Source organism: Perognathus longimembris, chromosome 3, assembly GCF_023159225.1.
Source record: "Perognathus longimembris pacificus isolate PPM17 chromosome 3, ASM2315922v1, whole genome shotgun sequence".
NCBI classification, from domain to species: Eukaryota; Metazoa; Chordata; class Mammalia; order Rodentia; family Heteromyidae; genus Perognathus; species Perognathus longimembris.
This window is the reverse complement of record NC_063163.1, coordinates 103,873,078-103,896,825: the sequence shown is the minus strand read 5'-3', so window position 1 is coordinate 103,896,825 and position 23,748 is coordinate 103,873,078. Positions and strand designations below refer to the sequence as shown.

Sequence of the window (23,748 nt, the reverse complement as noted above, 5' to 3'; positions counted from 1 at the left end):
ACCTATCCAGGGTCTTAAAAGAACATATTTTTTTTTATTAAATATATATTTTTTGGCATTGTTGGGGATCAGGCCCAAGGCATGCTAGGCAAGTGCAAGTACAATGCTATTGAGCTAAGCCCTAGCCTCGGGATAGAAGATTTTAGCAAAAGCATTGGCCTGTAGCACATGAACTATGGCCTGAGGTGAGAGTTGGCTTGGGCATTAGATGTTGTTGGCTCCAGCCAGGTCCCAGGAGCCTGATGGGAGTCAGATGTTAAAGTCTATACCTATCCAGGCACCAGTGACTCACACCTGCAATCCTAGCTATTCAGGAGGCTGAGATCTGAGGATTGTAGTTCAAAGTCAGCCTGGGCAGGAAAGCTATGTAGCTCTTTTCTCCAATTAACCACCAGAAAAAGCTGGGAATGGAGCTGTGGCTCAAGTGGTAGAGTATCAACTTTGAGTGAAAAAGCAAAGGAACTGTGCCTGGGCTCTGAATTCAAGCCCCAGTTGCCAGCACAAAAATAGAAGTAAATAAAGTTTGTTTCTACCACTGCTGTTTTTTTTTTTTTCCTCCGAATCATCTGCTTTTGATTCCAGCTGTCATGGGAATGAAAAATCCCCCTTACTGTCAGCCCAAGTGAGACAGATTTGGGAAGGTAAATTTGCTGCTCAGGGCTTTCTTGATAGAGTCCTCTGTTGTTTTCTCTTTCCTGGGCCCTTCCCTAACTGCCCCAAACAATCCTGAGTGAGGACCTTTTATCTTTCATAGCCTCCTCATTGGCAGTGTCCATTCCAGGGCTCTGAAACACCAGCCATTTAGCTGACACTCAGGTGAATCTGGTTTGGAATTGTATGTTCTCTTGAATGTCTGCCAGGTGGGATTTGATTCTTTGGGAATTTCTGATTTGCTCTTCAAAAAATTGGCTTATTTCATTACCGTTTACCAGTGGTGTCACCTGAAGCCAGTTAAGTCACCACTCTGAGCTCTGTTTCCTCGGTGATAAAAACAATGTCTGTTTGCAGGGTGGTTGTGAGGATTCAATGAAATTCTGTGTGGGAAAGAATCTTACTGTGTCTGGACCATTAATTACATGGGGGTGATTATGGGTAAGATGCTGGCCATCCTCAGAAAGAAAGAAAGAAGGAAGGAAAGAAGGAAAGAAAGAAGGAAAGAAGAAAAGAAGGAAAGAAGGAAGGAAAGAAAGAAAGAGCAAGTATATAGTTAGCAGGGATAGCTGGGTAGAAGGTATTAAAGACTTGGTTCATTAAAAGTCCTTGCAGTCACGCACTGGCACTGTTGGCTCATGCTATAATCTTAGCTACTCAGGAGGCTGAGATCTGAGGATTGTGTTGTGAAGCCAACCTTGGCAGGAAAGTCCATGAGACTCCTCTCTCTAGTTAACCACCAAAATGCTGGAAGTGGAGCTGTGGCTCAAGTAGCAGTGCACAAGTGTTTAGCAAACTTGCTAAAGGACAGGATCCAGGCCTGAGTTCAAGCCCCCAGGACATTTAGGACTTGGCGTTTAAGATTTGGCTAGTCCAGAGAAAACTGCCATTTGTCTTTGGGAGCACAGAGAAGGGAAAGCCTCTGAAATCATGGCTTCTGTTCAGAGACCTGGGAAAGCAGGGGGCTTGGTTGGGAGCAGGTGAGAGGAGGGGAAGAGGCCTCCAGGAAGAGGGAACAGCATGTTTGGGAGGAAAGCCTCTCATTCAGAACACACCGTTGGGTGGTTTTACCCCAAAGCGCTGGGCCTCTAGAGCATTAAGGATGAAACCGTTTGCTCCACGCTTGAAAGCTGGACTTACAATAGAGCAGAGTTCTGCCATCACCAAGAGGCCTCCCTGAAGACCAGGCAGAACAGAGCCAATGCCTCCCATCAGGAGGGAGCAATTTCTTCTCTTGCTTTTCTCCTTTTGCCTTCTTCCCGAGTTCCGAGGTTCCTTACGCATACATATTTCTGTGATCCAGGAAAGGGTTGATGTGCCAGAATTCCACTGCTTCCAGCCTAGAACGTTTCATGTCAGGCTTTTCCTGACAGAGCTCACCTTTGGAAATTGAAAGGCCAGTGAAGAATTAGAATTACAAATTGTTCTCATTTGTCTTCTCTGTTTTCTTTGAAGACCAGTTGGGTGGAAACAAACCCAATTATTTCTTTATCACATGTAAAATATCCAAAGAGCACCAGCCAAGTCTTGCTTTAGGTCGGTGAATTACTTGGAGGAGAGGCCTGCCTATTTCTAACCTGCACTATTAATTATAGGCCACTTGCAAAAAGAATTAAGCCTGGCAATGCAGCTGGCAAGCTAACACCTAATTCAGTAAATAACGGAGAGTCAAACCATTATTTTCCTAAAAACTTGAAATTGTTCAAAGTACTTTCCTGATTAGCACCTAAATAATAAAGTAATTATGTAATTAGCAATTAATTTGTCACTTCAGGATGTAATTTAATTTATTATCTTTTCTTTTAAGCTTGACACTGGAGGTAATGGAGGCTGTGGCTGCGTTAACTATATTTCAGAGGAAAGGCTGGGTCAGGGTAGGGTCTGAGATGAGCACATATTCCCTGGGTCTGGAGGCCAGGGTTCCAGAATTCCCTTTCAGGACTTCAAATGGCTTATTACTGTTATATTTCGTGTGTTCTTAGACCCTGTATAAGAATCGCTTTACTTGAGGATGTGTGTTGTGTGCATTCTTGCGTGTTTAAGACAGCCCATAGTCCTTCAAGTGTCTCTGTGTGCCCAGACTGACCTACAGGCTTTGGAGATTGAAGATCCAATGATATGGCTGTGGTCTTCCTTTTGAAAGGTTTCATGTATTTGCATGTGTATTGGACCCTCAGTATCTATATCGTAAGCTCCTGTTCATTTATTCCTTCAGTTTATTCAGTGAATATTTCTTGAGCCTGCTCTTACATCTGAGAACTAGGCTATGGAAGCTAGGCATTTGGTGGGATTACAGAAAACACGTCTGCTTTAGAGAACCACAATTTGCACTAATGGGGACAGCTGGAAAGCAGGCTTCTATACAGGTGGACTTCTGTTCATGTTAGATGAGTAAGGGAAATAAAACAGTGCAATAGGGACTAGGATGAAGTTGAAGTGCCATCACTGATATGCTGGCCAGATAAGGCTGGGATAGTAGTCCACACGAACTAAGCACACGTGAGAGCTGAGTGGAGAGATGCAGGCAGAGAAAGCTGTACACACAAAGGCCCTAAGGTTGAAAACCCTTGGCACGCTGGAAGTGGACAAAGAAGGCCCAATATGGTTAAAGAACAGTGAAGATAAAATGTGGAAGGAGATGAGGGAGATATGGGGCAAAACTCCCATCCTCCCAGGACCTGATCATGATAATAACAGAACTAATGAAGTTTGGTTAAACAGATGCTTCCATTCTTCCAGGTCCTTTCCACATGTATTATTCTTATAGCAATTCCAGAGGATGGGGAGGGGTGGGGAAACTGAGGAATCTGCCCAAGGATATGCAGCAGGGAGCAAGCTAGCACTTGAACTTGGATCCTGAGCTTTGGTGGGTACTTTATGAGGAGCTCAGGATGTCCTGTCCAGCCCAGCACTGGGGATCTCAGGGCTGGAGTTCAGGTATGGAAGACCATGGAACCGCTAGTCCAAAGGGTTAAGATTGACCGGATTGTCTCTCCAAGCAGCTCAGGCAAATGGGACTCAGATTCATAAAAGCTGATTATCCAAACAGGATGGTGTTTTAATCACATCGCCAATGCAGCAGGGAAGATGACCTGGAATAATCAGAGACTTTGGAAAGAAGTAGCTCTGAGTAAGGCTGCACATCTGTATCCACAAGAGCCACAGAGAGAGACAGGTGGAGGACTGTCCCTCTCTGTAGAACTGGGGACTGCAGTTTTGACCTGAGACCTGCATGAGATGACAAAAATCCTGGAAATGAAGTGTCCTAGTCATGATGGGGGTTCACCAAGTGGGGTTGCTGTGCATCATGAAAATCCTCAGATTAAACTCTGTAGTGTGGTAGGGGATTCTGGGTGGGAGGCAGGAAAACTGTCTTTTTTTTGTCTGTCAGTCATGAGGCTTGAACACAGGGCCTGGGCATTGTGCCTGAGCATGTTTGCTGAAGACTAGTGCTTTACCAATCTGAGCCACAGCACTTCTAGCACTACTTCCGGTTTTCTGGTGGTCAATGGGCGATACGAATCTCATGGACTTACCTGCCTGGGCTGCCTTTGAACCTCATTCCTCAGATCTCAGCCTCATACATACATAGGATGACAGGTGTGAGCCACTGGCACCCAGTGAGAGCTCAGTCTGACTTACGTTGTGTCCCCGGTGCTGGTTGTGGCATCTTTCCTATAGTAGATTCTCAATAAACATTTCTCCCCCTCTGCCCTCCTCCCCAAACTCTGGGAAATAGCTACGTTTTATGGAAAGAGCAAATTCTATAATTTGGACCCACCCAGACTGAGCCTGGAGCCTGGATATCCCCTGCCCTGTGATACTGGTGGGCAGGACTTGGCTCACCTCCTGTGTATTCCTTCATCTGTACATTCTGCCAAATGGCAGTGCACAGGTGGGCCGGTTCCATTCCTCACCTTCGTGGTCTCCTTTGCAGCCCCTCCCACCTTTACAGAAACACCCCCCCAGTACATCGAGGCCAAGGAGGGTGGCAGTATTACCATGACCTGCACAGCCTTTGGGAACCCCAAGCCCATCGTCACCTGGCTCAAGGAGGGGACGCTCCTCGGTGCTAGTGGGAAGTACCAGGTGAGCTGAGCGTGGCTGTAGGGCTGGGATGCTGCACTTGCTCTTCCTCTCCCTCCCTCCCTGCTCTTCTCCTCCCTCCCCCAACACAGGTGTTTCCTGATATTATGTACACAGGGCCAGGTGGAGGCCAGAAAGCCTACAGCCTGGTCTGGCTGAGGCATCTGTTCTGTCTTGGAGGGGGATGGGTAGGCAGGCACCTGTTCTTTACCTCCCTGCACTTGTGTCCCCCAGACCTTCTCCAAGCCAGCTGTTCTCCCTGCATCTCTCTGCTGGAGGGGTGTGTTGGTGGGGCTCTCTGCTGAGTTCTGTCCATCCTGGGCCCTTAGGTGAGTGACGGCAGCCTGACGGTGACGTCAGTCAGTCGAGAGGACAGAGGCGCCTATACCTGCCGAGCATACAGCATCCAGGGGGAGGCTGTCCACACCACCCACCTGCTTGTCCAAGGTAAGAGGCCTTCTGTAGACTCTAGCTCCAGAGCCCCACAAAGGCTTCCCAGGCCTGCTGAGGTATGGATGCCATCTTCTCAGGGCACAGCTAGGGTTGGTAGAGGAGCTGGGTGGCAGCTCCTGTATCCTGCGTGCCTTGCTGACAAGGACGTTGTATGATGTAGCAGAAAGGTCTTGTGCCGAGCCGTTTCCGGTTTCCCTCTGTCCATCCCTGTCATGGCTCCACCTTCCCAAGGGAGGAGACCTCCCTCTGGTCATCTATCCATTAGTGTTGGCATCAATAAATAAAGACAGAAATGCAGTCCAAGCCCCAGATATTTAAACACTACTGAGGGCATTTGGCAGACCCAGGGTCTGTACAGTCAGCACTGAGAGATTCCAGTCTGTCCAGCCTAGGCTCCAGAGTGCCCCAGAAGGGCTGGTCTCTGACTAGCCAGAATAGGTGGGGTCCTCTGCAGGGGTCCCTGGCTCCCCACTCTCCATCTGTTTGTTGAAGGGTCAGAGTGAGAGTTAACGGCCATCGAGTCCAGTTGGAGGGACAGAGAAGCTGTGATAGCATTTACTTCTGCCACCAAGGGTTGAGCAGCAGCGGGGACCACAGTTCCCTCTGCAGCTTGGTGAGAGGCTGCCCCTTGCTTGGGAGAGGGCCAGACTGCAGTCTGCCTGTGTCTGGCCAGCCAGCACCAGCGCCTGCTGGAATTTCACCCTCCCTCTGCGCTCCAGCCTCCTGTCTCCGAGCCACCCTCTTAACCCCTGGCTTTGGCACTGCTCCTTCCTGTGTGCTCTTCCTGTCTGGCTCCCTTTCCTGAACACCCCCACCCCTCCCCCCTCCAGGGCCTGGTGCACTGGCCCTGCCCCATCAGGACAGGTGATGTTTGTTCCCTGTGCTCTCCAGGGCCTCCTTTCATCGTGTCCCCTCCTGAGAACATCACCGTCAACATCTCCCAGGATGCTCTGCTCACCTGCCGGGCAGAGGCGTATCCGGGCAACCTCACCTACACCTGGTACTGGCAGGATGAGAATGTCTACTTCCAGAAGTGAGCATCATCTTGTTCTGACCCTCTCACAAGGGTCCCCACCCCACCCTAGATTTTGAAGGGCAAGGGTTTGTATATTGGAGTGGCTTTGAGCACAGGGTTTCCTTACCCCATCTAGGGGAGGTGGAGTTGATGCATGGTTTACCTGGCTTGAGTCCTTCTTCTGGGAAGTTTCACCCACCTGCCAACAGCCTTCATGTCTCCTTACCCACTCTGCAGTGACCTGAAGCTGAGGGTGCGGATCCTGATCGATGGGACGTTGATCATCTTCCGGGTGAAGCCGGAAGATGCTGGGAAGTACACCTGCGTCCCTAGCAACAGCCTGGGGCGTTCCCCCTCTGCCTCGGCATACCTGACTGTGCAGTGTGAGTAGACAGTGAGGAGAGTGAGTGATCCTGGCCATTCCAGAAGGTTCCAAGTGACACTAGCCAGGTTGGAGGCTGGAGGGCACCAAAGAGCAAGCACCTTTTTGGCAAGTGTGGGTGGAGGAATGACCAAAGGGGGAAGAGACAGGTTCCAGAAGAGTGCTTGACCAGGCAGGCCAATCGGGATGAGCTGACACTTGCTGGGCAGCTCCTATGGGCGGGGCCTCACTGTGAGGTGTCAGCTAACTTAGCACATCAAGCTTAGGCTGGGTTTAAGAACACAGACCTGACCTTTGAACAATTGCCCTTTGGGATTCTTACTTTGCATGCTGTCTCACCTGTATGTTGAGTTTCCAATTACTAGGTGCATTTTTCAGGTGTTGGAGGGGTGGAGCTTAGAATCAGTACAGGGTTAATTTCTCTGGTAGCCTCAGCATAGGGCCTACCAGGGTACCTCAGCCCAGTTTCCACACCCAGCTCCCTGTATCTTGCCTCTCTCTCATCCCTCCTCTCTGGGGTTTGCGAGAGATTCATATGAATGTGCTGCTTCTCAGCCAGAACAATCGAGGGCTCCTGTGTCAGCAGAGTGATTCTGTTTGCTTATCTTTCATATGTGAGCACTGGTGATGGTTTCCCACCCCTTGGCAGGCTGTGTCTTGTGAGAGAGGGAGAGAGAAGGATCGGTAATGAGGATCCATGTCTTCCTTTTGATTAGTGGATGGCCCTGTCAGTTAGGCAACAAAGGCCCCAAGTTGTTGCTGGAGGTGACGGAGGCTCCGTCATTTCAGGGCAGGTGTGGGAGAACTGTTTGTACTCAGGGATACGGAGTGTGGCAGGGATGATCACTGAAGTAATGTGGAGATGGGTGGCGGAGGAGGGGAGCAGCCTTCAAGCTGAGGACACATAAAGGACCAATGGGTGGCTCTGGGAGGTGGAGTTACTCTGGCTGCTGTAGAATGGGTATGCGGAATGCTCTGTGTTGATGGTCAAGGGCGGGTGGATTCACGTGGACATGCAGAGCCCTATGCAAGTCCTCTCCTCCCCTCACTTGGTCTCCTCATCCCTGTGGGTTATTTTGGGGAGGAATCAGAGGCCTCTGCTGTCCTGTACCGAGAGAGCTCAGAGGGACTTGCAGTACGCTGGCGTGGAGTTCCTGGCTCTCACTGACCAGCGGTGCGAAACACAAGTGAGATGCTGTTCCTACATAATGTAGGATGCCTTCCAGCTGGGGAGAAAGGTGGATTCCATTTTCTGGGCTGGACACAGGCCATGCCATCTGGCCAAGAAAGTGACAAAGTAGTTGGAGGAAAGGGAACCCAAAATGGTAGTCTTCAGAAAGATGGTGAAGCAACCAAGGCAAAGATCCCATCCTCAAAGCTGTAGGCCATCAACCTGTTGGAGAGGTGTGTTCTCTACCAGTCTCTCCCTCGTACCAACATTGCTACCTACTCCAACGTCTTCTTTTTTACCTTCTGCAGCTTCAAAGGGAATCCAGGGGGTTGAGATTTACAGGTGGGTGAGACAAGGATCTTTATTTCTGCTAAGGAGCAGTGTTCAGAGTATTTCCCCTTCCATTCATAAACCCTCTGAAAACCTTGGAGGAATTAAAAAAAAAAAGAAACTACCATACAAAAGTGGGAAGCTATGTCTAAATATATAACTCCGCCTGGTATTTATGTAATGCGCTGTTCTCTGAAGAGCTCAGAATGCTTAAAAGGTACCACCAGCTCATTCATCCTCAAGGCCTCCCTTGTTCTGGATCCTTCTCTTCCATACCCTCAGGGGTACCTGGGGAGAATTGAGAGGAGGTGCCTCAGCCTGGAACTCATGGCTGTGGGGTGTCTCATGGCTCTGCTGGAGTCCTGCTTCCGCTTTGTGGCCAAGGTTGGTTCAGCATTTCAACTGTAGAGTCCAAGGGAACACTGAGGCCAGGCGAGACCAGACAAGCAGCAGAAGGAACAGAGAGGTGGAAAAAAAAATACCCATGTGCTATGCCTGTGAGGGCCACGTGCAGAGACCTGACACTGCTCTTTTGGCTTAGGATGTCTAGAGACTGAGCTGCTTGCTCCCAAGAGAGACTTCAGGAGAGAGAGAATGGTGGGGAAGGGCATGACTTTGTGGTTCAGAATTTGAGAGCTGGAGAAATGGATAGTACAAACAACTTGCTTGACAGCTAGTTTGGTTTGCATTTCCAAGCATCACAGTCTTGGGGAGTTGAGAACATGCCTTTGAATGTCTCCAAGCATACTTTTCCTTCCTTCCTTCCTTCCTTCCTTCCCTCTTCCTCCTCCCTTCTCCTCCCCCCTCCTCCTTCCATTCCTGAGGCTTGAACTCAGGGCCTGGGCACTGTCCCTGAGCTTGTTTTGCTCAAGGCTAGCACTCTACCACTTCTGTCTTTTTCTGTTTATGTGGTACTGAGGAATCGAACCCAGGGCTTCATGCATGCTAGGCAAGCACTCTACTACTAGGCCACATTCCCAGCCCATCTCCAAGCATTTTTAAAACTTCCACTGATTCTTACAGTTCTTAAAAACAGTAGAGCTAGGGGCTGGGGACTCGTGCCTGTGATCCCAGCTCTTCAGGAGGCTGAGATCTGATGAACCAGATTTGAAACTGCAGGCCACTCTTATCTCCAATTAGCCAGAAAAAAAAAAAGTGAAAGTGTGGTTCAAAGAGTAGAGTTGCAACCTTTAGTGAAAGAGCTAAGCGAGAACTTGAGGCCACTAAGTTCAAGCCCAATTGCTGGCACACACACACACACACACACACACACACACACACACACACACACACACAGAGTAGATTGAGCAGACCAAAGAAGACTGCAGCCTGCTCCCTGCCCCCACCGACAGTATGTAGCCCCTAGGCTTTAAGTCTAAGAGCATTGGGTTAGTTATTCTTACTGGCACCCAGCACTGAGCCACGCAGTGAGTCTAGGACTTGGGAGAACCTTTGTTGGTGGGAACACCTATGTGTGCTTGTCTGCCTTCTGCCTGCATTGCTCACGTGGCTCCTCTGACATTCTTCTCTCCCACTCCCACTATCTCTCTGCAGACCCAGCCCGTGTGCTCAACATGCCCCCTGTCATTTATGTACCCGTGGGCATCCATGGGTATATCCGCTGCCCTGTGGATGCAGAGCCCCCAGCCACCGTGGTGAAGTGGAACAAGGATGGGCGCCCCCTGCAGGTGGAGAAGGTATGAGCAGGATGCATGGAGTGGGAGAGGGGGCGGGTGCTCAGAAGGAGAAGCACCTGAAACACTAGGAGTGCGACCCTTACTTAGCCTGTGGTTTTCTACCAGCCTCTCTTTCCTCCTTCAAAAAAGAAAGAAAACACACACACACAAACAAACCAATAAACGAAAATCCTTGTGGGGAAAAACCAAGAGCTGTATATATGCCAGTGCTCAGTACCGGACAGAAGTTTGCAGGCATCCTGGTGCTTCAGGTTGTCACTTGCTTTTCTTTCCTGTGCTTTGCTGGGCCAAGCTCAGGTCCTGCCCAGGGTGGGTGAGGTGGACAACTTGCCCTTCCTGACCCTTGCTACCAGCCTTGTTGTCTTCCTGGCAGAACCTGGGTTGGACGTTGATGGACGATGGCTCCATACGAATCGAGGAGGCCACAGAAGAGGCTCTTGGCACGTACACATGTGTGCCTTACAACACCCTGGGGACCATGGGCCAGTCTGCTCCTGCAAGGCTTGTCCTGAAGGTGAGGCCCAATGGCTGCCTGAGGCCTCCATGCCAGCAGGTCCCTGGATGCTGGCTCACGTGGATGCCTGTGTCCCTCTCAGGATCCCCCGTATTTCACGGTGCTACCAGGCTGGGAGTATAGGCAGGAGGCTGGCCGGGAGCTGCTCATCCCTTGCGCAGCTGCGGGAGACCCCTTCCCAGTCATCACCTGGAGAAAGGTACTTGGGCTCTGGAGCTGCTGGGCTGTGGGGAGGATGGCGAGGCCCTGGTGGCTACCAGCTCTGCCCAGACTTGCGATGACAGGCCAGAGGTGGAGTGGGAAGGTGGCATCTGGGCGCTGTGGGTGCTGAGGAGGCTCAAGGGTGGTCTGAGGGCCCAGGGATGGCCCCTTACCATCCTCCTCCTCCTCCTCGGACTCCTGTGTTACCCTCTCCTAACCTCCGTCCCTGCTCCTGCCCTCCTTCCTGCCCCCTTGTTTGGCAAGGTAGGGAAGCCCAGCAGAAGCAAGCACAATGCCCTGCCCAGTGGGAGTCTTCAATTCCGCGCCTTGAGTAAGGAGGACCACGGGGAGTGGGAATGTGTCGCCACCAACGTGGTCACAAGCATCACTGCCAGCACCCACCTCACTGTCATCGGTACGTGGCTGGCTGGGCCCAGCGGGGGTTGGGCTTAGGGCACTGGGGCAACTTCCCTGGCAACCGGTCCTACGTCAGCAATCCCTGATTTCAGTTGATCACCTGTAGCCTTCACTCTGTGGGAACTGTGTGCAGGAATGGCCACAAAGGGTCCTCAGCCTTGGGGAGGGGAGGGGAGATGGACTCACCTGACACAGTGGCAGCAGGGAATGTTGAGTGTGGGAAAATATTTGGGAGGGACTAGAATCAGGGAGAATCAGGTGGGGGCATTGCGCTTACACTGGAGAACTGGAGGAAGCTGATTGAAGTCCATGGTTCTAATCACCTGGACCACATGTCCACAGATACTCGGTGGCTCCCTCCCTTTTAGTCTGGTCCTCTGAATCCTGAGCATTTATCACCAGTTTAAGACTCTGCACCTCATCATTCACAACCTCAGAAGGGACCTGGCTTCTCCCCAGGTGGCGTCTGCCAGACCTGTGCACCTTCCCAGAGGCAGGACTGATAACTGGCAGAACCAGAACTCAGACCCAGGCTGATGTGTGCCCCGTCAGCGTTCTGGTGGAGTGAGGCTGTAGGGACCGGAAACATTTCTTGGTGTTTTTGAGCCGAGTAGAGCATAGGAGTTTGGCTTGGGATGAGATTGGTTCCTGAATTCACTGGACTTCTTGCTAGTGACACTTGATTGCATGGGGGGACAGCTTCCGGGTCAGACCTGGCAGGGTCAGGGGAAATGGAGCCTTAGAGCCTCCATCATCCTCTGGCTTCTCGGGTTTCCTACAGCAGGATGGGTGGGTGCCCAGCTAATGGGCTCCGTTCCTTTCAGTCTGAGAGGTCTCCCTTGGTCTCTAGGCACCAGCCCCCATGCCCCGGGCAATGTCCGTGTCCAGGTCTCCATGACAACTGCCAATGTGTCCTGGGAGCCAGGCTATGATGGAGGCTTCGAGCAGACATTCTCAGTTTGGTACGGACCTCTGTGAGTCAGCCCTGCATGCTTTGCTCTCTGCTTCCCCCTCCCTTGCCCGACTCAGACAGTCCCAGGGTGGGTGGAGAGTCCAAGGGCACCATGGGTCTCTATCATCTGCCTCCTCTCCAGACAGCAAAGTGGGTCAGACAGTGATGAAATTTCATGGGGGGGGGGGTTGGTGGGGGTGGGGGTAAATGTCTCAGGACACTTTGTGTCCCCAAAGTTGGGGGTGACCAATTGGGATCTTCACCTAAGTGAACTCCGACCCTCTACACCTTTCTCCCTGGCTTTATTTCAATGCCTACTCCGTGCCCCAACTTTTGTGTTCTGTTTCATTCTTTTTCCAAGGTCCTCTGGCATCTAGAGGAGACTTTTGGGGGGGGGTGGAGTGGGGATAGTACTGGGGTTTGAACTCAGGGACTTATGCTTGCTTGGCTTGCTTGATTCGCTGGTGCTCTACCCCTTGAGTTATACTTCCAACCTTGCTTCTGGCTAGTTATTTTGGACAGGGAATCTCATAGGCTTTTCTACCAAGGCTGGTTTTGAACCATCTTCCTCTGGATCTCAGCCTCTTGACTAGCTAGGATTATAGGAATGAGTTACCAGTATTTGGCTGGCTGAGTCTCCATGCTACATCTTTAAGGGTGTTTGGGGAAGAGCCCAGGCTGAGGCACAGGGTCTAATTTTTATGTTATCCTTTGCCCAGTGGTTCTGGAGACTTAGTGCTCATGTTCCTGGACTGGTCTTCAACATCATATTTTCTCCCTATGACCCTGGGTCCCATTGTTTTCATGTCTTTATTATTAATTTAGCCTGTCTCAACCTTTTGGGTAGGTACAGATCTCAAAATTGTATGAGCCATGCTGAGGATAGGAGCATAGGAAAGGGTGGCAGAAAAACCCAGAGGAATTTCTTGCCATCACTCTGGGACTCCTCTCTCCTTATACTCCGAGCCAAGAACAGCTGGCTCCTGGATCCTGGTGATGTTCTGAGCAGGGAGGAGTCCCTGGCCTCCTCCTTTTCAGATCCTGACTCACATGGATGTGTTTCCAACCTGGTTCGACTTGAGTCTGCAGTGCACAACTCAGGGGAATCCTTTGATACACCCTTAAACAGCATGGGAGGCTGAAGGAGAGGGTCTGTGGGGATCTCTGCCCTGGTTTCTGAGGTGGTTTGGGGGAACAGTCCCCAGGCAGGATAATCTGAGGCATGTGCGGTTCTAGATTGGTGAATTATTACCTGGGTGGTGGCAGCTATAGCCAGAAGATGCCCCCAAGCCTTAGCTCTGTTCCTCCACAGTGGGCGCGTCCGGGTAAGGTGGGGGAGGGTAGCAAGGAGAGGCAGGATTAGGACGCCCAGCACTATGAGGGAAGGGGTGTTTGCTGTGGCTCAGCCATCTTTGGGGATGCCTGTGTGGGTTCCCCTTGGTGCTGGTGCTGACCCACCCTGTTTCTCATCTGCATTGCTTTGTCACCCTTTGCCCACCGGCTTTGGTGCCCTGGATGGGGAAGGGCAGGGTGTGGTGTGCTGAGGTTGGGTGGGTTCTCTTATTTTCCCTTCCTTTCAGATTGCCTTCCGCTCTGTACTGACTCAGACATTTGGTTGCCAGTTTTCCCCTTTTTTTTTTCGTTTTTCTTTTTTTGGCTATGCTCGCTTTCTGCTGCCTCATCTCACCCTCCTGGGCAAACATGACAGGGAGCCTTTCAACCTAGAAGGGGAACTCAGTGGGCACCGGTTTAGTTACAGTTCAGGGCTGCAAGGAGTATGCCAACCACACGGGACAATGTCTCCTCCCTGTGGTAAGACAGGGGTATTGCACCTGCAAGGGTGGCGTCACTGCCTATGGGGACTTTTAGGGTTTCCTTTAGAACAGTGGAAAGCCCTCAGGCCTAGTCTCAGGACTTTCCACACATGTTGTGACTACCCCCTTGGCTGTAGTTTCTAATCCTCAAGCCTTGGGAATCCTGCTTCCATGATGGGGATATCCCTGGTCAGTTTTGTTGTGCATCTTGAACACTCTCAGATGACCCAATGGAACCAGACTAAGTGAGCTCCCAGGGTTCCTTTGGGTCCTGTGCTTGGCTATCTTGTCAGGAAGGTCAGCCAGGTTCACCGAAGTTTCTTTTCTAGTCCTGTTATTGCTCATCCTCACACCGGGTGTCCCCACTCTCCCAAGGCAGAGCCCACTTGCAGGGTGACACTCAGGGTGGGATTTTCCCATGAAGCACCTGATAATCTGACCAGTGTCTTCAGCATGGTCTTCACCAGAGGGGCACTTTCTGTAGGGAGTTACCAGCATTGGCAGGTAGCCTGGCTTCATGAGGGTTGGCACAGCTAGAGCCAGGCAGGTCACTCCCTTGCCCCCCAACCCTGTCCATCCTTCTCCCTTCCTCTGAACCTGGGAATGCTTGTCCTCTCAGTGCCTTCTCCTCCAGGACCTTGTATGCATGCTCTTCTCTCCAGTGTGACCCACCCCACCCCTTGTCCCCCATCCTCTCTCTCTCTCTTGGCCAGGATGAAGCGGGCACAGTTTGGGCCCCACGACTGGCTGTCCTTGTCAGTGCCACCGGGCCCTAACTGGTTGCTGGTGGATACCCTGGAGCCTGAGACTGCATATCAGTTCAGTGTCCTGGCCCAGAACAAGCTGGGAACCAGCGCCTTCAGTGAAGTGGTCACTGTGAACACTTTAGGTGAGGCCAGAGTTTTGGGGGCCCTGTCTAGCCGAGCTGGGGTAGACAAACATAATGATAGCCATGGTCTCAGAGTCAACATTTAGAGCTTAGTAAGTACCTTACTTACTAAGTGCTCTCTGTAATGGTTCCATTTGGTTTCCCAATGGGGATTTTCCATGTCATCCTGTAGCATTTGCCTGTTCCAAATTCCTGTGGCATCCTCAGATGGAAGGGAGCGATTGTGTGTCACACCTTTCCTTGTTAAGCTAGTTGGTGGGTTGACTGCTGCTTACAGTTGAGGGTGCTGTATGAGGCAGAGCTTGATGAGCTGGCTCTTCCTGGATTGGGGAAAGGGGAGGGCACAACTCTAGCGGGCCCTGTTCCTGAGTCCTTTTCTACAGTGCCGCCAGGTAATCCGCAGGTGTGGGCTGCTCACGTGAGCTCTGAAGTGCTTCAGCTGGGTCTCATTTTGTGCTCTGGGGCAGGGAAGAGAATTGAAGGAGTGAGCAGCATGCTGCTGGGTGAAATTTTCTTCCTTCCTGGGAGGAAAACAAAAGATAGAATCATGTATCTCTCAATAATAGGGACAAGAGCTGAGCTTCCCCCCAAGCAGGGTGTTGTTACGCAGTGTTGTTGTGTGAACATCACAGTGTGTATTTACACAGACCAAGATGGTAGGACACAAGAAGAGCAAAGATGCAACCAAGAGTCACGGTAAACGTGGGATGTATGGAATGAGTGCTGACAGAGCAGAGTCATTTTGCCAGACACTTAAAAAATAGTACTTTAATGATACAATGTATAGTATAGTCAACACATCAGTCAGCAATATCATCCTCTAGTTCCCGAATCAAGAATTCTGTGCTGCCCAGAGCTACACACATTTCTACCCAGGCAGCATCATGCACTGGCTTCACCACGAGCACTAGAGTGACCTTTTGTGCCAGGAGGCTGAGCTCCACGATCGTCTCCATGGGCATGGAACCTTCTGCCGTTCCTCAGTGGCCAAAGTGTCATGTGGCACATGCCTATCCCTGCACTTAGTTCTCCCTTCCCTGTAGTCGTCCTTCATACTTGCCCCTCCCACTGTTCACTAAACTCACTCAGAATGTACAGTCCTGAAGCTCTGGCCCTGACTTTCCTTGGACCGGGAGGGCTCTTCTAAATCGCATGCTCTTCTCCCCGCGATGCCACATTCATTGTCAGGTGGGCTCTGGAGTGGGTGGGGGAGGTCGTACCACAGCCCTCTCGGCTTCCCCAGCGCCATCTTCCTTCTCCCTCCCTTGCTGCAGCATTCCCTATTACAACTCCAGAACCCCCGGTGCTGGTTACCCCACCAAGGTGCCTCACAGCCAACCGGACCCAGCAGGGTGTGCTCCTGTCCTGGCTCCCGCCTGCCAACCACAGCTTCCCCATCGACCGCTATGTCTTGGAGTTCCGGGTCGGGGAGCGCTGGGAAATGCTGGACGATGCCATTCCAGGAACCGATGGGGATTTCTTTGCCAAGGATCTGTCACAGGTCAGCCTTTGCTTTTCCTTGCCTCTTTTTCCTGCCAGTCTTGGGGATTAAACTCAGGGTCTAGGCATTGTCTCTGAGCCTCTTTGTGCTCAAGGCTAGTACTCTATCGCTTGAGCCACAGTACTACTTTGGGTTTCTTCTGAGTAGTTTATTGGAGATGAGTCTCACGTACTTTTCTACTTGGGCTGGCTTCAAGCTGTGATCCTCAGATCTCAGCCTCCTGAGTAGCTAGGATTACAGGCATGAGCCACCAGTGTCCGGCTATTTTTTTCTTTTTAAAGTTCCTCCTGATCCTGAATGTGACACTGGAAACTTGGAGTGATCCAACTCACTTGAAGAAGGTCACATTTTATATTACATCTCCTCACCTACACTGCTGGTTTCTCCCAGATCTGCTGGCAGGATTTGAACTTGGTCCTCAAGATCCAAGGGGCAAGCTTGGTGGCAGTGGGGTCTGCACTGATGATTTTCCCTAATAGCAGACACCAGCTAGGGCAGGGCGCAGGTCAGGGTGAGAGGCTGGTATAGACTATGAGAGCTCTAGCTTCCCCTCTTTACTAGATCCCAGCAGAGTGTGCTGAGAGGGTCTCAGAAGGATTGTCTTCTAAGGTTGCCAAGGGCAGGACCCTTCCTTTAACCATTTAGAGTCCCCGGACAAACGCAATTATCTTTTCTCCAGAGGACGCCTCAAAACCTGAGTGTGTCTGGACCTCTAGAAAGGAAGCAGCTTGCGTCTTAGTTCTAATCTAGTGTACCTTTTTCTGCGTAGTTAATGGTGGATTTCAGTCTGCTCATAGTGAGAGTCCATTGTGACGTGTCTTTCTAGCCCTGCCAGTGACTTCAGGCTCATGATGAAATCAGCCATGGTGGGAGTATTTACACCAGAGTCATAGCCAGGGTGACCCATATTCTATACTTACCCATGGAAGTCCTGTGCACCATTAGTAGTGTGGAGGCCGGCGAGCAGGGCTGGCGGTGAGGGGTGGGGGTCCCAAGTCCTTCATCTGACCGGTTGTCGTCCTCCGGGTTTTAGGATACCTGGTATGAGTTCCGGGTTCTGGCTGTCATGCAGGATCTGATCAGTGAGCCCAGCAACATCGCCGGAGTCTCCAGCACAGGTACTGCAGGGTCTAGGGTTGTTTCACAATTAGAGCCTCAAAACCATGTGAGTCCTTCTGTGAAATAGCCAATCCAGGAGGGCAGACTGGGTTGGAAACTGAGGAGGTGTCTAGTTGAAACCACACAGGTCCTAGCATATTGGAAGCTCATCCAGTCTGTGCGTCTGGGATGCTTGGTGTTTTATCCCTCTAAAAAAGCCTTCTGACAGTTCTGAGGATAGCTGTGGAAGGAGATTCCACGACTCTTCTCATCACTGGTTGTCACAAAGAGCTTGCTTTTAAGTGTTCATTTCTATTCATTTTCCCCATTCTTCTGGTGCTCTGAGCGGTCATGGGAGAAGGGATGGGGAATTGGAGGGAAGAGACAGCAGGTCAACAAGTGTTTTTATTATGGGATGCCTGTTATAGGCTTCTTTGTAATTATGTGGGTTTTATTTGGAAAATTGTTGTTTGGTGTTGTTTTCCTCCCTTCCTTCCTCTCTGTAGGTTTTTTCTTTCTTTTTTTTTTCTTCAGGCTAAATAAAGCCAACTCCCTAGCATTTTTCTCCATGTATCTTTCTTTCTCTTGGCATGAATCCCATACCTATACATCTCTCTCTGGCTCCAGTTTGTCAAACGTAGAGCAAAGTCCCTCTGTGCCAGAAGTGGTGTTCTTGGTGTGGAAGAGGCTCTTGCCTAGTAAGCAAACCACCACACAGAGAGACCTCTGGGACCCAAGGGTCAAGGATCGTGGCCAACCCCCTCCCCACCCCCATCCCCTCCATGTAGGGGAGCCTCTTGGAGTTACTAGAGCCTTGTGGTATGAGCAGGTTGGGGGAGGGGAGAGCTTGGGGAAGGGGAAGAAGAGAGTGTGATTTTGGTCATATATTACACACCCTGGAGCTTTTATTTTTCCCCCCCTGTAAAAACACAATTAGCTTCTCTAGGCAACAGAACCCAGCTTCCTTCTGTCTTAGCTTTGAGATAGGGATCAGACTCAGAGAGATGGAGGAACAAGGAAGGCAGCCCACAGCCAAGGCCCAAGTTGAAAACTTGGGTTCACGTCTTCCATGCCTGCTTCCGTATGCAATACCTTTATGCCTGGGTCCTGAAAGGAAGCATGTGGTCTGAGGGTTCACAGTACTGATGGAGACTTGGGGACCCAGCGGCCTCGGCATTGTCTGGATTAACCCCTCTCCCCCAACTTCCCAAGGCTGTGGCATTCATTTCCTACTCAATCCATCAGCATAATTTGGATTATTTTTATCTGTTATTATTATTGACATGGCACTGAACTCTGTCCAAATGTATTGCAATACATTGATTTTTGCCTTTGATGAACCTAAAGAATGGCACTTAACTGATCTGATTGTTCTATGGTACAGTAGGCTGGCCTGAGGTTTTCGTTCTTGCTAAGACCTCAAGGTCTCAGATTAGGGTTCAAGTTTTCCCTGTGACTCTATAAACGTAGGAAAACTGAGCCCCTCTCATCTGGCACTCCTCTGTAGCTTGGGTGACCAGGATGCTCTTCATTCTTGCATGCTTTATCCCTGAAATGACTTAAGAGATGGTGGGTCTTCATTTTGCCAATATGGCGATGAGAAAAGGGAGGAAATCTGGGACTGGAGGTCAGAATGACTGCATCTGGCTAGGACACACACACAATAACATGGGCAAGTCACTCCAACCCAGCGGTTGCAGTGCTGTGCCGACGGTGGGAACAGGCCACGTCTGGCTCACAGAGTAAATGCAGGAAGCTCTGATTACATGAGCCAACACATACAGTACTATGCCAGTGTAGGTGGTTTATTGATGGGTGAACTCCAACAGGAGAAGACATGCATATCATTACTTCTTTGTGACCTATTAAGAGCTCACTTGACTTCCATAGTCTCTTTTTCTCCTTCTTCAGATCATCAAATGAACTTCTAAACTTCTTTCCTTTTATTCATTTATTATTATTTTTGGTGGTATTGGGATTGCACTCTGGGCCTCACACTTGTTAGGCAAGTGCTCTATCTCTTGAGCTATGCCCCACCCCCCTGTATTTTGGATTTTGGTGTTGTTGTTTTTTTCAGATAGGATTTCACACTTGAGTCTGAGTTGACCTCATACCTGGATCCTCTTTACCTCTGCCTCCCCAGTAGCTGAGATTACAGACAGGTACCATGGTGCCCAGGTTGTTTTTGGGACGAAAAATTTGACCTTTTCCTCCTGAGGAGCTGGACTTAGAGATGTGCACTGCCACACCCAGTTCTTTCCTTTCTTTCTTTTTCTCTCTTTTTAAAAAATAAATTATTTTAAATTATCTTTAAATAGTTGTGCAAAGGGGTTTCAATTTGACATGTAAGTTTATGAGTACAATGCATCTTGACCAATGTCACCCTTCCATCATTCTCCCTCCCCGATTCTCCCATCCCCATCCATCCCCTCAAACTTCCTAGTACCATGTGCGCTTGAGTACATTGAGTATTATGATGGAATTCACCCACCATTCCCCTCTTCATTCACCCCCCATACCCTAAATCCAATCTTTTCACATAAAACATGTTTCTCCTTCTTAATATTCATTTGATTAAACTATCTGTTAGTTGCTCAAAGGAGCCCAGTCCCTTTCTATACTTTTTTTTTTTGGGGGGGGAGGGGAAGTCTTGGGCCTTGGACTCAGGGCCTGAGCACTGTCCCTGGCTTTTTTTTTTTTTGCTCAAGGCTAGCACACTGCCACTTGAGCCACACGCCACTTCTGGCCGTTTTCTATATATGTGGTGCTGGGGAATCCAACCCTGGGCTTCATGTATATGAGACAAGCGCTCTTGCCACTAGGCCATATTCCCAGCCCTCTATACTTCTTTAAAGACTCCATGTGGGAGTCAAGCATGGCAGCCAAGCCCTAACCTGGTCTGTTGTACAACGGTAGGGAGAAATCCTTGGGGATAGCGCGTCAGAATGGGTGGGTGATGCTGGAACAGGTAAGGGACCCACAAGCGCTCCTGCCCTCCTTGCAGACATCTTCCCACAGCCGGACCTGACCGATGATGGGTTGGCCCGGCCCGTGTTGGCTGGGATTGTGGCCACCATCTGCTTCCTGGCAGCTGCCATACTGTTCAGCACTCTGGCTGCCTGCTTTGTCAACAGGCAGCGCAAGCGCAAGCTCAGGCGAAAGAAAGGTGAGTGTCTGCCTTTGTTGTCCTACGTGGCTACGTCCAAGTTTTCTCAAGTGGGGGGAGGAGGGCGGTGAATCTTTGTAGCATTCCTTCCCCACCCCACCCTGGGAAAACCAAAGGAATGCCAGTGGGATTTGGTTTGAGAGAGAGAAAGGAGAGAGCAGGGTAGGTGGGGTGGGCTAGAAGGGCTCAGTGTGCAGGAGTCTGGGAGCCACAGACTTCTTCTGGTGGAAGTCACAGGTCTATGAGCTGGTTTTGTGTGGGGACTCCTTGTTGATTTTGGGCTATGGGATGCTGGTGTTTTGTGGGCTCAGACCTCAATGGGCTCTGTCCCCTCCTTTCTCCTTCCAGACCCTCCGCTCTCTATCACTCACTGCAGGAAGAGTCTAGAATCTCCGTAAGTGTCTCTGGCTGTGGGTGGTGAGGGAGAAGGGGTAGGCTGCACATAGTGGGAAGTTTGCCTCACTTGGCCCATTTTCATCTTTAAGCTGCCCACACGGATGGAAAGAGCAGTCCTAAAGATAAAAGTCCAAACCAGCAGGCCATTCCTTTCTCTTTAGTTTTGCAATGGGTTACTCATATTTCTTTTTGTCCTGACAGATTTGCTTCCTTAACATGTCTTGCTTAAGTCCATGTTAACCTGAGTGTGCTTTTCTTGAAAAACTAGGAAATGGCATTGAAGGTGTATTTAGCCACATTTAGGGGAATACCCGTGGAAAGAAATAGCAATGTGATTCATCTCCCAAAGGGACAATGCATATCTGCACAGTATAGTATGCTAGAGGGCTTCTGACTAAAATAAAAAATAATACAAACATGCAGCCCATCTAAGTTCCTATTCTTTTTTTTTTGCCAGTTGTCACGCTTAAACTCAGGGCCTGGGCATGTCCTAGAGCTCTTTTGCTCAAGGCTAGCACTCTACCACTTTGAGCCATAGCTCCACTTCTGGTTTTTGAGTGATTCATTGGAGATAAGAGTCTCCTGGGTACTTTTGTGCCTGGGCTGGCTTTGAACCATGTTCCTTAGATCTCTGCTCCTTGAGTAGCTAGGATTACAGGTTTGAGCCATGGGTGCCCAGCTAGACACCTATTCTTTAGTGTTTCCTTGGAAGGTATCGGTGGGTTTTGCTAAGACAGTGAAAAGAAGCCACAGGCTGGTATCCAGCCCCTTTCATTGCTTCCTCCTCTTGATTCTACCTGTAGTTTGTCCTCTGGCAAGGTGAGTCCAGAGAGCATCCGCACACTTCGCCCCCCATCTGAGTCCTCTGATGACCAGGGCCAGCCTGCAGCCAAGCGGATGCTGAGCCCGACCCGGGAGAAGGAACTGTCCTTGTATAAGAAGACCAAGAGGGCCATCAGCAGCAAGAAGTACAGTGTGGCCAAGGCTGAGGCTGAGGCCGAGGCCACCACCCCCATCGAACTGATCAGCAGAGGCCCCGATGGCCGCTTCGTGATGGACCCCTCTGACATCGAGCCCTCCATGAAGAGTCGGCGCATCGAGGGCTTCCCATTCGCAGAAGAGACAGACATGTACCCTGAGTTCCGACAGTCTGATGAAGAGAACGAGGACCCACTGGTGCCCACGTCTGTGGCTGCCCTCAAGTCCCAGCTGACCCCTCTGTCTTCCAGCCAGGACTCTTATCTGCCACCACCAGCATACAGCCCTCGGTTTCAGCCGCGGGGGCTTGAGGGTCCCAGTGGCCTGGGAAGTCGGCTCCAGGCCACGGGCCAAGCACGGCCCCCTGCCCCCCGGCCCTTCCACCATGGCCAGTATTATGGGTACCTCAGCAGCAGCAGCCCTGGGGAGGTGGAGCCGCCGCCTTTCTACATGCCGGAAGTGGGCAGTCCCCTGAGCTCAGTGATGTCGTCTCCACCCCTGCACACCGAGGGGCCTTTCGGCCACCCTACCATCCCTGAGGAAAACGGAGAGAATGCTTCCAACAGTACGCTGCCATTGACCCAGACGCCCACGGGAGGACGCTCCCCCGAGCCCTGGGGTCAGCCGGAGTTCCCCTTTGGGGGGCTGGAGACCCCAGCCATGATGTTCCCCCACCAGCTGCACCCATGCGATGTCGCCGAGAGTCTGCAGCCCAAAGCCTGCCTGCCCCGAGGGCTGCCTCCCTCCTCCCTCCAGGTGCCCGCAGCCTACCCGGGCATCTTGTCTCTGGAGGCACCAAAGGGTTGGGCAGGTAAATCACCCGGCAGGGGCTCTGTGCCAGCGCCCCCCGCCACCAAGTGGCAGGACAGACCTATGCAACCTCTGGTCAGCCAAGGGCAGCTAAGACATACCAGCCAAGGCATGGGCATACCTGTGTTGCCTTACCCCGAGCCGGCTGAGCCGGGAGGGCACGGTGGCCCCAGCACATTTGGCCTGGATACCCGGTGGTATGAACCCCAGCCCCGGCCCCGGCCCAGCCCTCGGCAGGCCCGGCGTGCCGAGCCCAGTTTACATCAAGTGGTGCTACAGCCTTCCCGGCTCTCACCTCTGACCCAAAGTCCCCTCAGCTCTCGAACCGGCTCCCCTGAGCTGGCTGCCCGAGCCCGGCCTCGCCCTGGCCTCCTGCAACAAGCAGAGATGTCAGAAATCACCCTGCAGCCACCAGCTGCGGTCAGCTTCTCTCGCAAGTCCACGCCATCCACCGGCTCTCCGTCCCAGAGCAGCCGCAGCGGGAGCCCCAGCTACCGGCCCGCCATGGGCTTCACCACTCTGGCCACGGGCTACCCCTCCCCTCCGCCGGGCCCTGCCCCTGCAGCACCTGGGGAGAGCTTGGATGTGTTTGGACAGACACCTTCCCCTCGCAGGATGGGGGAGGAGCTTCTCCGGCCAGAGCCCCCCACAACGTTACCTACTTCAGGGTAAGTATGAGCTCCCGTCTCTTGTCCCTCTGCCCTGGTCAACTTCCTGCCCACCCTACTTTGCCCTGCCCGCCACCACTCTCCATCATCCCCAGCATGGTTGGACTTGCGCGGCATCCCTGCCCCGGCATTGGCAGGGTGTGTTCATGGGGGCAGACAGGTTACCTGCCCAGGTACCCTGCCAGAAACTTCAAGGGGCTCAAGGGGCTTCTTGCCCTGCCCAGAGCTCTCTGGAGCCTCCCCTCCCCCCATCTCCTGAGAGTGTGGGGAAGGCCGAGGGGACTCGGTGCAGGGGGCAGTGGTTTCTGTGATTGGAGTTGAGGCCCACTAGGTCTCCGTGGTTCATGCCCAGCCTCCTCTTTCCTGGTCTCTGCTCCATAAGCAGGACCATGGAGCCTGACCTCCCTGGACTACCAGGGGCCAGGACCCTCCTGTTCCCAGCCCTTTCACAGTTCTAGTAAGCACTTGACTCCAGGCTGCCCACAGCCTCTCCAGAGAGGTGCATCCTGGAGGCCAGGCCAACAAGCTCAGGCCTTATGTTTGGGGAGCCACACGCCCC

At 51.5% G+C, this 23,748-nt stretch overlaps 1 protein-coding gene across 1 annotated transcript in view; it reads left to right on the top strand.

Annotated features, from left to right (window-relative positions):
- Igsf9b (immunoglobulin superfamily member 9B) overlaps window positions 1-23,748 on the top strand; it is a 49,763-nt gene that overhangs the window by 15,425 nt on the left and 10,590 nt on the right. The window contains exons 4-18 of the mRNA XM_048343637.1: window positions 4,589-4,740; window positions 5,067-5,184; window positions 6,082-6,223; window positions 6,443-6,588; window positions 9,643-9,785; window positions 10,159-10,299; window positions 10,382-10,498; window positions 10,765-10,915; window positions 11,768-11,891; window positions 14,397-14,572; window positions 15,847-16,073; window positions 17,107-17,191; window positions 20,176-20,337; window positions 20,686-20,731; window positions 21,537-23,189. Of these exons, the coding sequence (XP_048199594.1) occupies window positions 4,589-4,740; window positions 5,067-5,184; window positions 6,082-6,223; window positions 6,443-6,588; window positions 9,643-9,785; window positions 10,159-10,299; window positions 10,382-10,498; window positions 10,765-10,915; window positions 11,768-11,891; window positions 14,397-14,572; window positions 15,847-16,073; window positions 17,107-17,191; window positions 20,176-20,337; window positions 20,686-20,731; window positions 21,537-23,189 (3,583 nt within the window). The remainder of the gene's footprint in view (window positions 1-4,588; window positions 4,741-5,066; window positions 5,185-6,081; window positions 6,224-6,442; window positions 6,589-9,642; window positions 9,786-10,158; window positions 10,300-10,381; window positions 10,499-10,764; window positions 10,916-11,767; window positions 11,892-14,396; window positions 14,573-15,846; window positions 16,074-17,106; window positions 17,192-20,175; window positions 20,338-20,685; window positions 20,732-21,536; window positions 23,190-23,748) is intronic.